The sequence below is a fragment of the Pelophylax lessonae genome (assembly GCF_965119305.1).
Source record: "Pelophylax lessonae genome assembly, chromosome: 1".
In the NCBI taxonomy this organism is placed as follows: Eukaryota; Metazoa; Chordata; class Amphibia; order Anura; family Ranidae; genus Pelophylax; species Pelophylax lessonae.
In genome coordinates, this window is record NC_138768.1 from 866,303,286 (window position 1) to 866,317,979 (window position 14,694).

The 14,694-nt window shown below is 47.6% G+C and overlaps 1 protein-coding gene across 3 annotated transcripts in view; it reads right to left on the reverse strand.

Annotated features, from left to right (window-relative positions):
* CNTFR (ciliary neurotrophic factor receptor) overlaps window positions 1-14,694 on the reverse strand; it is a gene marked incomplete at its 3' end in the record, with an annotated part of 840,563 nt that overhangs the window by 21,705 nt on the left and 804,164 nt on the right. For all 3 annotated transcript variants that reach the window (XM_082243029.1, XM_082243027.1, XM_082243028.1), the window contains one exon: window positions 1,585-1,765. In XM_082243029.1, coding sequence (XP_082099155.1) covers window positions 1,585-1,765 — 181 coding nt within the window. The remainder of the gene's footprint in view (window positions 1-1,584; window positions 1,766-14,694) is intronic.

A 14,694-nucleotide genomic window follows, 5' to 3' on the forward strand; every position in this document is an offset into this window, starting at 1 on the left:
CTTCCCATGTTGAGGGCAAGCGGCCTGGTATAGTTCAGGAAGGGGAGGGGGGCGCTCGCTCGTCCCCCCCCCTTTCCTGGTCTGCCAGTCTGCATGCTCGGATAAGGGTCTGGTATGAATTTTGGGGGGGACCCCACGCTGTTTCTTTTTTAATGTTGTTGTGGAGTTCCCCTTAAAATCTGTACCAGACCCAAAGGGCCTGGTATGGATTTGGGGGGGGGGGGGCCCACACCTTTTTTTTTTTTTTTAATTTTGGCGTTGAGTTACCCTTAAAATATATACCAGACCCAAAGGGCCTGAGGACCCAAAGAGCTGGTATAGATTTTGGGGGGGGGACCCCATGCTGTTTTTTTTTTTTTTTATTCTGTCATAGGGTTCCCCTTAACCACTTAAATACAGAGCACTTTCACCCCCTTTCAGCCTAGACCAATTTACAGCTTTCAGTGCTCATTGGCATCTATGGGAAATATTGGTCAGCTTGGCATGAAACTGCCCCCAAACTATAAGTGACAGGGACACCAAACTTGGGGAGCACTGAGAGGGGACCCAGGACTACAACATATCTATACATTTTAAAAGTGGAGTATGCCTGTACACTACACTAACTGCACTTAACTGACTGAATTCACTATCCACTAACTACCTGCCTAATCTCTATTGTCATACACTACACATGACTGCTGTGTAAGCAGCAGCCTTATATAGTATGGAGCATGGACAATCATGGCTCTGACAGGACATTGTGCTGTGATTGGCCAAAGCATACATGTCTGGTGCATGCTTTGGCCAATCATCCTCAATCAATGCACTGCAACAGCGCAGCGTATTATGGGGCGCTCATCGGCGGGCGAACTTCCCGCTGAGCGCCCCATTTGTTTGTGTGTTCTGCGGACACACGAACAGCTGATGTTCGAGTCGAACGAACACAGAGCCCATCCCTAGTGCAGAGACTGATGTGATTGGCTCAGTGTTCTCTGTACAGCACTGCGGTATATGTCAGAGCTATATAAATGTATAGTCATAATAGTGTGTGACTGTGGGGGGACATTAGAGTGTAAGCTCCTCTGGTACAGAGACTGATGTGAATGGCTCAGTGATCTCTGTACAGCGCTGCGGTATATGTCAGAGCTTTATAAATGTATAATAATAATGTGTGACTGTGGGGGGACATTAGAGTGTAAGCTCCTCTGGTACAGAGACTGATGTGAATGGCTCAGTGATCTCTGTACAGCGCTGCGGTATATGTCAGAGCTATATAAATGTATAATAATAATGTGTGACTGTGGGGGGACATTAGAGTGTAAGCTCCTCTGGTACAGAGACTGATGTGAATGGCTCAGTGATCTCTGTACAGCACTGCGGTATATGTCAGAGCTATATAAATGTATAATAATAATAGTGTGTGACTGTGGGGGGACATTAGAGTGTAAGCTCCTGTGGTGCAGACTGATGTGAATGTCCCAGTGTTTCTGTGAGCTGGTTCTGTACTCTTGCATACACATCAGGCTTTGTGGGGTCACATCCTATATGAATGAGAAGTAATTCAGTTATAGCCAGACTGTGATCACTTTTGGCCCCTCTCACCCGTTTTTTGGGCTTCTGTGGTGATGTATTTAGGCTCTTCCGTCCACGGCGTTGCGTGGGCCGCTACACTCCAGTCGCTCCATGTGCCGATCTCATAGTCTTTGGCTGCTACCTGGATGATGTACTCCTTTCCGGCATAGGCGTCCGTAATTGTGTGGGACGTCCCGTCCGATAATTCTACCTGCAAGCACAGAGACAATGACACGGTTATACCCAAGCTTGTGCTATGCACATCGCAATTACCAACTTTTGGGATCCATTCACACTTCTGCATTAAAGAAAAAAATAATAATAAAGTATCTCAAATCTAGTCCACCCAACACTAATATGACAAGTAATAGTGGAGGCAAGTGTGTGGAGTTCCATCAGTGGCATCCGAAATTTCATAGGGGTTCCAGCACTGAACTCTTCCCTGAATTTCAAGGCTTTAACCCCTTTCATATTGATGGATTTTTCAGTTATGCCACTTCTCACGCTGCATTCTCAGTCAGGTAAAATAAATGAAAAATTCAGGTACATGAATGGGATCATTTCGTTATTGTGTGTAGAGATTATATGGGGCTGTGGCGCATGCACAATAGGAGGGAGACCTGGATATTTTCCTTGCATAGCCTATTCAGTGCAGGACGGGGCTGCACAGTGAAGATGGTAGGAACGGGAAAGAAGATATTTTGGTGGGGAGATCAATTACAGGGCAACTATATTTATATTATTATTTTTATTGTTATTATTATTACTGTTATTATGTAATTTATTTTAATAATTATTTATAATATCTCTCTATATATTTTTAATAACTGAAATAAAGAAATAATAATATTCAAAAAAATGAATACTTTTATACTATTAATATTATTGTTTATATATCAATTATATTACTCATTAATAAAATCTCTCTTTCTCTCTTTATATATACATATATATATATATATATATATATATATACATATATATATATATATATATATATATATATATATACACACACACACATATACATATATATATATATATATATATATATATATATATATATATATATTATATATATATATATATATATATAATATATACATACATACACAGTATATATATATATATACTATATAGACTATATTGCCAAAAGTATTGGGACGCCTGCCTTTACACGCACATAAGCTTTAATGGCATCCCAGTCTAGGTCCGTAGGGTTTGATATTGAGTTGGCCCACCTTTTGCAGCTATAACAGCTTCAACTCTACTGGGAAGGCTGTCCACAAGGTTTAGGAGTGTGTCTATGGGAATGTTTGACCATTCTTCCAGAAGCGCATCTGTGAGAGATCAGGCACTGATTTGGACGAGAAGGCCTGGCTCACAGTCTCCGCTCTAATTCATCCCAAAGATTCTCGTCCAACAGGGGCAGCAACAGGGGCGCATGGCCTGAGAACCCAAGGCTTCCTCCCTCTAGCGTGCAGTGTCATCCTTGCATCATGTTTCGCCCTGTTCCGCTTCCAAGCACTGCTGGGGAGCTGAGTGGGGCAGGGCTAGGGAGCAGAACAGGGCGGGGGGTGGAGCAGCTCTCCTGGTCCCAGGACAGCACAGGCTTTAATAGCAGGAGCATGTCCTGCCACTACAAGGATGTCGGGATCAGAGCTTAGTTGGTCGGTGAGGGTGAAGAGTAAGGGGAAGCTTTTGTGGTGCTGTACAATTCATATACCTGTGAGCTGAGCTGATGTTTTTGATCTCTTTGCTGGAGGAGGCATGTCTCTTTGCTTAAGGGGGCATGCCGCTTTGCAGGAGGGGACATGTCTCTTTGCTGAAGGGGGCATGTCTCTTTGCTGGAGGGGGCATGTCTCTTTGCTTAAGGGGGCATGCCGCTTTGCAGGAGGGGGCATGCCGCTTTGCAGGAGGGGACATGTCTCTTTGCTGAAGGGAGCATGTCTCTTTGCTTAAGGGGGCATGTCTCTTTGCAGGAGGGGGCATGTCTCTTTGCTGAAGGGGGCATGTCTCTTTGCTGAAGGGGGCATGTCTCTTTGCTGGAGGGGGCATGTCTCTTTGCTGGAGGGGGCATGTCTCTTTACCGGAGGGGCATGTCTTTTTGCAGGAGGGGGCATGTCTCTTTGCTGAACGGGGCATGTCTCTTTGCTGGAGGGGGCATGTCTCGTTACAGGAGGAGGCATGTCTCTTTTCTGTAGGGGGCATGTCTCTTTGCTTAAGGGGGATGTCTCTTTGCAGGAGGAGGCATGTCTCTTTGCTTAAGGGGGATGTCTCTTTGCAGGAGGAGACATGTCTCTTAGCTGGAGGGGGCATGTTTCTTTGCTTAAGGGGGCATGTCTCTTTGCAGGAGGGGGCATGTCTCTTTGCAGGAGGGGGCATGTATCTTTGCTGGAGGGGGCATGTCTCTTTACAGGAGTGGCATGTCTTTTTGCAGGAGGGGGCATGTCTCTTTACTTAAGGGGGCATGTCTCTTTGCAAGAGGGGGCATGTCTCTTTGCAGGAGGGGGCATGTCTCTTTGCTGGAGGGGGAATGTATCTTTGCTAAAGGGGCCTGTCTCTTTGCTGGAGTGGGCATGTCTCTTTGCTGAAGAGGGCATGTCTCTTTGCAAAATATATGGGGATGTCTCTTGCTGAATTTATGGGAATGTCTCTTTGCTGTATGGAAATGTCTCTTTGCTGGGGTAGGGGGAACATTTCATTTCAGGCAGCACAATGTCTTGGGCCAGCCCTGGGTGTGTAGTATGTCCAGTAGGATGCAGCTAGTATAACTGTCTGAAGTCTGTCTTTATATTGCCCACCCAAATCCCCGTACAGCACATATTGATCAGTGAGTGAGCAGTTCTGTGCTGCGAGCCAATCAGTTTTTTTTTTTTTTTTGGGCAGTGATGTCATTCAGGCATGTTATAGGCACTGGTGGGGTGATGAAGGTGATAATTATGGGAGGAGCAAAGTATGGAGAGGAGCTCAGCAAACCTCATCCAGCAGGCAGGTGACACAGGAAGCTGCAAAGTGGCAACAGGAAATTCTGTATATTCTATATACAAAGCATTACAGGGGTGTGTAAACCGCAAGATCGGCTAAACAGAACTGTTAATATTCTGAAAGGTATAGGAGTTCACGGTCACGGCTATCTGGTTGGAGTTGCTCTTGTAGTTGGGGGTTTAGAGGTAACCTGCGGTCTTCTCGCTACAAAGAAACACTCATTTAGGAGCTACAAAGTGAAAAGCAGCGGAGGAAGAGGGCGGATGTGGGGTGTCGGTGACGTGCCTGACGGTTTTATGTGGAAAGCCAAGAATGAGGGATAGAGTGACGGTGCTGGCGGGCTGGGGTGGTGGGGGGGGGGGGGTTGACTTACAGGATGAAAATATCCCCCCCCCCATTTGATCTGCTGCCCCCAGTGACACAGAGCAGACGGAGCTGCGTTATATCCGCCACTCAGGCCCAGGTGATGCTGACTGATACACAATAGCTGTCAGGCTTTCCCCCGGACCCCTCCGATCCGTAATGGCCTCATCCAGCTGACAGGCCGGGCAGACACACTATCAGGTTTAAAGGCGGCCGTGTCTTCGCTCAGGTCTCTCCTCCTGATTATGAGTGTGATGGAGACGAAGGGTCGTCGGGTCAAACACGTGCGGCTCTGCGGCTGTTCGGATCGGCCAATGGCCATTGGGAACATGCTCCTCGGTGTTGCTTGAAGTTTGTGGCTCACAAAGGAAACCGAGTTGCAAAGCGATAACAAGGGAAGCAGGAAAAAATACTACGGCACTCTAAAAATTAAATGGAGACTCCAATCACATGGGAAAGTTATACACCGTTCTCCATACAGGCAGGAAAGCCTCCATCCTTCTATCCCAGCATTGGTGAAGCCTACCAGTTCCCAACGCTCCCTTTCATTAGAAATCTGGTGATCTAAGAACCCCTGATTTGGCATTTCTGGATACCCCCAATGTAGGCTCCTCCTGTCACACTCACCTTGTCCCCGATCCAGTACCAGGTCTCCTCTCTGGCGGAGTGGCGGTGGCATTGGTAATCAGTGCTCTGCTGATGCCTTTAAAGGGTAGAGGAGAACATCTGTGACTCCAGTGTCTACCTTTGTTCTCCATGTCTCCCGAGACTCCTGTGCCTTAGTGTTCCCTTGCACTTCTGTGTCTCCAGAGTCCCCTGAATTCCTGTGCCTCCAGTGACCCCTGCACTCCAGTGCCTCCAGTGACCTCTGTACTCCCCTGTCTCCAGTTACCCCTGCACTAGTGTGCCTCCAGTGACCCCTGCACTCCTGGGCGTCCAGCTACCCCTGCACTTCTCTGCTTCCAGTGACCCATGCACTTTTGTACCTCCAGTCACCCCTGCACTCCTGTGTCTCCAGTGACCTCTGCACTTCTGTGCCTCTTGTGACCCCTACACTCCTCTGCCTCCAGCAACCTCATTACTCTTCTGCCTACAGCGACCCTTGTACTACTGTGTTTCCAGTAACCCCTGCACTCCTGTGCCTCCAGTGACCCTGCACTACTGTACCTCCAGTGACCCCTGCCCTTCTGTGCCTCCAGTTACTCCTGCACTACCGTGTGTCCAGTGACCCCTTGCACTTCTCTGCCTCCAGTGACCCCTTGCACTTCTCTGCCTCCAGTGACCCCTGCACTCCTATGTCTCCAGTGACCCCTACACTCCTGTGTCTCCAGTGACCCCTACAATCCTGTGTCTCCAGTGACCCCTGCACTCCTGTGCCCCCAATGACCTCTTTACTCTTCTGCCTACAGTGACCCCTGCACTTTTGTACCTCCAGTGACCCTTGTACTACTGTGCTTCCAGTGCCCCCTGCACTCCTGTGCCTCCAGTGACACCTGCACTACTGTGCCTCCAGTCGCCCCTGCACTACTGTGCCTCCAGTCGCCCCTGCACTACTGTGCCTCCAGTCGCCCCTGCACTACTGTGCTTCCAGTAGCCCCTGCACTACTGTGCTTCCAGTAGCCCCTGCTCTCCTGTGCCTCCAGGAACCCCTGCACTCCTGTGCCTCCGGCAACCCCTGCACTCCTGTACTTCCCTTGACCCCTGAACCCCTGTGCCTCCAGTGACCCCTTCACTCCTGTGTCTCCAGTGACCCCTGCACTACTGTGCCTCCAGTGACCCCTGCATTACTGTGTCTTCAGTGACCCCTGCACTACTGTGTCTCCATTTACCCCTGCACTACTGTGTCTTCAGTGACCCCTGCACTACTGTGTCTTCAGTGACCCCTGCACTACTGTGTCTCCATTGACCCCTGCACTACTGTGTCTTCAGTGACCCCTGCACTACTGTGTCTTCAGTGACCCCTGCACTACTGTGTCTCCAGTGACCCCTGCACAATGCTCCAGTTTCTGTGACTCCAGTTTCTACAATACAGTTCACTGATTCACCTCTCCACCTTGTCCAATCAGAGAACCCTTTGCATTCATTCAGAAAATGCAAAGCATTCTCTAAAGAGCACCCTGCTGAGTGGCCGATCTCCTGTGTTCAGAATGCAGCAGGGCAGTCCCACCTGCCCAGCGACCCAGCCCCAGCCCCAGCCAAGCATTAGTCCCAATTCCTGTGTGCATCCCGCCTGCCGAACCTTGCAGGTGGCAAGCGCCTGTCGGCCCTGCGCTGCTGTCAGGCCATTAGGGCTGTGGAGGGGGAGCCCACAACTGCAGGAATGCCTGTCCACCTCCACGGGAACAGGCACACACAGGACAGATGAGTCTGACTCCCGTCCGTGTGTTTGTTCACCGGACCCAGCTGCCGAACTTGAAAGCTGTCACTAGCCTGGCACTGCTGTAATATCTCCTTATCGATAATTTGCATTTTCTTTCTGGTGGGTGATTGTGTAGACAGGGCCCCAGTGCACTGCATTGCCCGGGGCCCTTTAATGCTCTTAAGATGGCACTGCTGGAGGTGCCAGGAAGAAAAGCCCTGGTACTATGTATAGCCTACTATAGAGCCATTCATTTCAAACTTCATACAGCTGTTTCACGCTTTTTGGCCATCATCATGCAGTGTATGCAAACCATGGCTTCTATGGAATAGGGCCTGGGACCCAACTAGACAGAAGTACCATACATGTTTTAGAAAATAACAATTGTTTTATGATACACAATTCTTTAGAAAAAACGAAATGTCATAATTTGAGGTGAAAATTGACTTTAAGTTAATCATCTTCTGTATTAAAAAAAAACAAAAAAACAAAATGTAGATTTTTTTACAGTGACAAAAAAGATAACATGTTGCAGTTCAGGTACTGACAGTAATACCATCAATACCCTAGGTTGTCCTCTAGGTGGTGCTATTGGCACACAGCACAAGACCGAGAGCTAACAATAGGAATATCTGATTTTTGAGCTTAGGATGCCTATAATAATAGCATAGTAAATAGACAGTTTAACAGGCATAGACGCAAGAATAAAAATAAAAAAAAAAATATTGTATATATTGTATCCATACAACACAGTGTTTACAAGGCCCATAATTGCTGACATCTGGGATACATGCAGTCAGAGATAAGACAATTAGGTAAACTGCATCTGGTGTGCGTGCATGCAATGCTCTGCTGATTAGATTGCAGGCCTCTCATGTCTACTGTTTTATGGCTTTACCAACCTAATCAGAGGAAGCTGCAGACTACAGCAAGGGGCTCAGTGGCGGAGCCAGAGGGTTAGCTGGGGTGTCAATTGACACCCCAGAAAAAGTCCCTGCCACCCCTGTTGCCACCCCGATCCTGGCTGGCAGCGGAGAATCACAGGCAGTGGTGGGATGGGATCAGCCGATCCCTCTAAGCTGGCGGCCAGGGTCAGGGAGCAGCAAAGCAGTGCGTCCCGACTCCCGAAGCCGAGCCCGCCCATTCTGTGACAATAGCGAATGAAAATTCGCTATTGTCACATGGATCCTCCTCCGGCCAATCAGGGAGCGGGTCCTCCCGCTTCCTGATTGGCCGAATGGCAAACGCTGTGCCATCAGTGGCGGAGCCAGAGGGTTAGCTGGGGTGTCAATTGACACCCCAGAAAAAGTCCCTGCCACCCCTGTTGCCACCCCGATCCTGGCTGGCAGCGGAGAATCACAGGCAGTGGTGGGATGGGATCAGCCGATCCCTCTAAGCTGGCGGCCAGGGTCAGGGAGCAGCAAAGCAGTGCGTCCCGACTCCCGAAGCCGAGCCCGCCCATTCTGTGACAATAGCGAATGAAAATTCGCTATTGTCACATGGATCCTCCTCCGGCCAATCAGGGAGCGGGTCCTCCCGCTTCCTGATTGGCCGAATGGCAAACGCTGTGCCATTGGTCGAGGAGGCGCCGGCGGGAGGACTGAGAAGATGCAGGGAGCCGCGGACCGTCCGTGAGGTAAGTAAGCTGGTCTCACGGGGGGGACGCTGGCACTCTGCAATGATTGCGGGCAAATGCTGTGGCTGTCGCACTCTGCAATAATAATTGGGGGCATTGCTGTCGCACTCTGCAATAATAATTGGGGGCAAGGCTGTCGCACTCTGCAATAATCATTGGGGGCAAGGCTGTCGCACTCTGCAATAATCATTGGGGGCATTGCTGTCGCACTCTGCAATAATAATTGGGGGCAAGGCTGTCGCACTCTGCAATAATCATTGGGGGCATTGCTGTCGCACTCTGCAATAATAATTGGGGGCAAGGCTGTCGCACTCTGCAATAATAATTGGGGGCAAGGCTGTCGCACTCTGCAATAATAATTGGGGGCATTGCTGTCGCACTCTGCAATAATAATTGGGGGCAAGGCTGTCGCACTCTGCAATAATCATTGGGGGCAAGGCTGTCGCACTCTGCAATAATCATTGGGGGCATTGCTGTCGCACTCTGCAATAATAATTGGGGGCAAGGCTGTCGCACTCTGCAATAATCATTGGGGGCATTGCTGTCGCACTCTGCAATAATAATTGGGGGCAAGGCTGTCGCACTCTGCAATAATAATTGGGGGCAAGGCTGTCGCACTCTGCAATAATAATTGGGGGCAAGGCTGTCGCACTCTGCAATAATAATTGGGGGCATTGCTGTCGCACTCTGCAATAATAATTGGGGGCAAGGCTGTGGCACTCTGCAATAATAATTGGGGGCATTGCTGTCGCACTCTGCAATAATAATTGGGGGCAAGGCTGTCGCACTCTGCAATAATAATTGGGGGCAAGGCTGTCACACTCTGCAATAATAATTGGGGGCAAGGCTGTCGCACTCTGCAATAATAATTGGGGGCATTGCTGTCGCACTCTGCAATAATAATTGGGGGCATTGCTGTCGCACTCTGCAATAATAATTGGGGGCATTGCTGTCGCACTCTGCAATAATAATTGGGGGCAAGGCTGTCGCACTCTGCAATAATCATTGGGGGCAAGGCTGTCGCACTCTGCAATAATAATTGGGGGCAAGGCTGTCGCACTCTGCAATAATAATTGGGGGCAAGGCTGTCGCACTCTGCAATAATAATTGGGGGCAAGGCTGTCGCACTCTGCAATAATAATTGGGGGCATTGCTGTCGCACTCTGCAATAATAATTGGGGGCAAGGCTGTGGCACTCTGCAATAATAATTGGGGGCATTGCTGTCGCACTCTGCAATAATAATTGGGGGCAAGGCTGTCGCACTCTGCAATAATAATTGGGGGCAAGGCTGTCGCACTCTGCAATAATCATTGGGGGCAAGGCTGTCGCACTCTGCAATAATAATTGGGGGCAAGGCTGTCGCACTCTGCAATAATCATTGGGGGCATTGCTGTCTCACTCTGCAATAATAATTGGGGGCATTGTTGTCTCACTGCAATAATCATTGGGGGCATTGCTGTCTCACTGTAATAATCATTGGGGGCATTGCTGTCTCACTGCAATAATCATTGGGGGCATTGCTGTCTCACTGCAATAATCATTGGGGGCATTGCTGTCGCACTCTGCAATAATCATTGGGGGCAAACCTGTATCCTCTGATCACCACCACCTGTATCCTGTCTTTACTAGTAATGGCAGCGATCATTAGAGGGACTGCGACATTGCGGTGGACGAATCTGACACTAAATTACACTTTGTATATTGACCCCCCAAAATAATACCTAGCCACCCCTTTGCCACCCCTGTTTTAAAAGTCTAGCTCCGCCACTGTGTGCCATTGGTCGAGGAGGCGCCGGCGGGAGGACTGAGAAGATGCAGGGAGCCGCGGACCGTCCGTGAGGTAAGTAAGCTGGTCTCACGGGGGGGACGCTGGCACTCTGCAATGATTGCGGGCAAATGCTGTGGCTGTCGCACTCTGCAATAATAATTGGGGGCATTGCTGTCGCACTCTGCAATAATAATTGGGGGCAAGGCTGTCGCACTCTGCAATAATCATTGGGGGCAAGGCTGTCGCACTCTGCAATAATAATTGGGGGCATTGCTGTCGCACTCTGCAATAATCATTGGGGGCAAGGCTGTCGCACTCTGCAATAATCATTGGGGGCATTGCTGTCGCACTCTGCAATAATAATTGGGGGCAAGGCTGTCGCACTCTGCAATAATCATTGGGGGCATTGCTGTCGCACTCTGCAATAATAATTGGGGGCAAGGCTGTCGCACTCTGCAATAATAATTGGGGGCAAGGCTGTCGCACTCTGCAATAATAATTGGGGGCAAGGCTGTCGCACTCTGCAATAATAATTGGGGGCATTGCTGTCGCACTCTGCAATAATAATTGGGGGCAAGGCTGTGGCACTCTGCAATAATAATTGGGGGCATTGCTGTCGCACTCTGCAATAATAATTGGGGGCAAGGCTGTCGCACTCTGCAATAATAATTGGGGGCAAGGCTGTCGCACTCTGCAATAATAATTGGGGGCAAGGCTGTCGCACTCTGCAATAATAATTGGGGGCATTGCTGTCGCACTCTGCAATAATAATTGGGGGCATTGCTGTCGCACTCTGCAATAATAATTGGGGGCATTGCTGTCGCACTCTGCAATAATAATTGGGGGCAAGGCTGTCGCACTCTGCAATAATCATTGGGGGCAAGGCTGTCGCACTCTGCAATAATAATTGGGGGTAAGGCTGTCGCACTCTGCAATAATAATTGGGGGCAAGGCTGTCGCACTCTGCAATAATAATTGGGGGCAAGGCTGTCGCACTCTGCAATAATAATTGGGGGCATTGCTGTCGCACTCTGCAATAATAATTGGGGGCAAGGCTGTGGCACTCTGCAATAATAATTGGGGGCATTGCTGTCGCACTCTGCAATAATAATTGGGGGCAAGGCTGTCGCACTCTGCAATAATAATTGGGGGCAAGGCTGTCGCACTCTGCAATAATCATTGGGGGCAAGGCTGTCGCACTCTGCAATAATAATTGGGGGCAAGGCTGTCGCACTCTGCAATAATCATTGGGGGCATTGCTGTCTCACTCTGCAATAATAATTGGGGGCATTGTTGTCTCACTGCAATAATCATTGGGGGCATTGCTGTCTCACTGTAATAATCATTGGGGGCATTGCTGTCTCACTGCAATAATCATTGGGGGCATTGCTGTCTCACTGCAATAATCATTGGGGGCATTGCTGTCGCACTCTGCAATAATCATTGGGGGCAAACCTGTATCCTCTGATCACCACCACCTGTATCCTGTCTTTACTAGTAATGGCAGCGATCATTAGAGGGACTGCGACATTGCGGTGGACGAATCTGACACTAAATTACACTTTGTATATTGACCCCCCAAAATAATACCTAGCCACCCCTTTGCCACCCCTGTTTTAAAAGTCTAGCTCCGCCACTGAAGGGGCTGATGAATCTCTGCCATTCAATAGCCTTTCATGTCACACCACCTGATGGATCTACAAGGCCTGCGCCCAAAATAGAGCCATTAATAATTCAACGTAATTATTATTTTTTCATAGTGTCCTCTGTCCTCCCTTTACACTACTTAGTGCGTCTAATCTTCTGATTTTTCTGCTGACAGTTACACATATAGAGTTACTCAACTCCGTATTGCAGACAGAAAGTGAGCAGATGTATCAGTTTGCAAAGAGAAAGGACTGTGGCCCATTGAAATGGCCCCGACATCAGATACAGATCTTTTAAATTTATATATATATATATATATATATATATATATATATATATATTTACCCACTATATTAAAAAAAAAATATATATATATATATATATATATATTATATATATAAAATATTAGATTGTAAGCTCTTCTGAGCAGGGCCCTCTTAATCCTCTTGTATTTTATAGTATTGTAACTGTATTGTCTCCCTTTTATATTGTAAAGTGCTGCGTAAACTGCTGGCGCTATATATATCCGGAATAATAATATATTAATAATAATAGTAATAATAATAATATATTTGATATATATATATATATATATATATATATATATATATATATACAGTATCTCTCACAAAAGTGAGTACACCCCTCACATTTTTGTAAATATTTTATTCTATCTTTTCATGTGACAACACTGAAGAAATGACACTTTGCTACAATGTAAAGTAGTGAGTGTACAGCTTGTATAACAGTGTAAATTTGCTGTCCCCTCAAAATAACTCAACACACAGCTATTAATGTCTAAACCGCTGGCAACAAAAGTGAGTACGGTAAAATGCCCAAATATGACCCAAAGTGTCAATATTTTGTGCGGCCACCATTATTTTCCAGCACTGCCTTAACCCTCTTGGGCATGGAGTTCACCAGAGCTTCACAGGTTACCACTGGAGTCCTCTTCCACTCCTCCATGATGACATCACGGAGCTGGTGGATGTTAGAGACCTTGCGCTCCTCCACATTCCATGCGAGGATGCTCCACAGATGCTCAATAGGGTTTAGGTCTGGAGAGACGCTTGGCCAGTCCATCACCTTTACCCTCAGCTTCTATAGCAAGGCAGTGGTTGTCTTGGAGGTGTGTTTGGGGTCATTATCATGTTGGAATACTGCCCTGCGGCCCATTCTCTGAAGGGAGGGGATCATGCTCTGCTTCAGTATGTCACAGTCAGGGCTGCTGTTAGAAATCACGGGGCCCCGTACAGACTACCTGGCAGGGTCCCCCAAGAAAATATTAAAGATATATTAAGCTAAAATTACAACAAAATCCCTATTATCAGACACAAATATAACATAACTCGCATAATTCCTGCTAAATCTAAAAAAAAAAAACTATGTTAAATAAAAAAGAAGATGAGATGAGAAAAATATCCAGGCTGGGCAGTTGGAACTCAGTGATCAGAGAGAGAGAAACAAAGTTACAATTTACAAATAAACTCCTGAGCAGAGATAAGTGCAGGGAGGGGGGAGCCCACACAAGGGAGAGGGATTAGTGAGGGACGACTGTCTCTTTCTCAACGGATTAAGAGCTCTTTCACACGGCCGCTCCGCTTGTCCGCAAATCATCCTACTTTTTTGCGGATGATTTGCGGACATAATGTAAGTCAATGGCATTGCGGATGTCAGCGGAATACCATCCGCTGACATCCAATTTTCTTCCTTTCAGTTCTGTTCCGTTTTTTGGAATGGAACAGAACTATTTTTTCGCTCCGTTCAAAAAACGGAAAGGAAGGAAAATCGGATGTCAGCGGTGTCATCCGCTGACATCCGCAATCCCCATAGACTTACATTAGGTCCGCATATCATCCGCAAACGGATGGGATGATATGCAGACACACGGAGCGGATGACACAACTGTCATCCGCTCCGTGAAAAAAAATAAAAAAAAGTCCCGCAGCGGACAAAAACAGCAAGAGGGCTGGTGGTCCCCCCCTATCAGCGGCCCTGGTCACAGTACATGTTGGCATTCATGGTTCCCTCAATGAACTGTAGCTCCCCAGTGCTGGCAGCACTCATGCAGCCCCAGACCATGACACTCCCACCTCCATGCTTGTCTGTAGACAAGACACACTTGTCTTTGTACTCCTCAACCGGCAACCCTTAAGGCCTGGCTAGTAGCTCAGGAATTGAAAATTTGAGCCCTGGTTATTGTTACATTTCTATATATTTAGTATTTAATATGGGTTGTAAACATCTAGGGGTGTATTTAAAAAAAAAAATAATAATAAATAAAATAATAATAAGCATAGCAATTCACCAAGTGAAAGTGCATGTACATTTGTTCTGTGCCAGAATGGAGGAAAAAAACAAATGTTTTTATTCTTTTT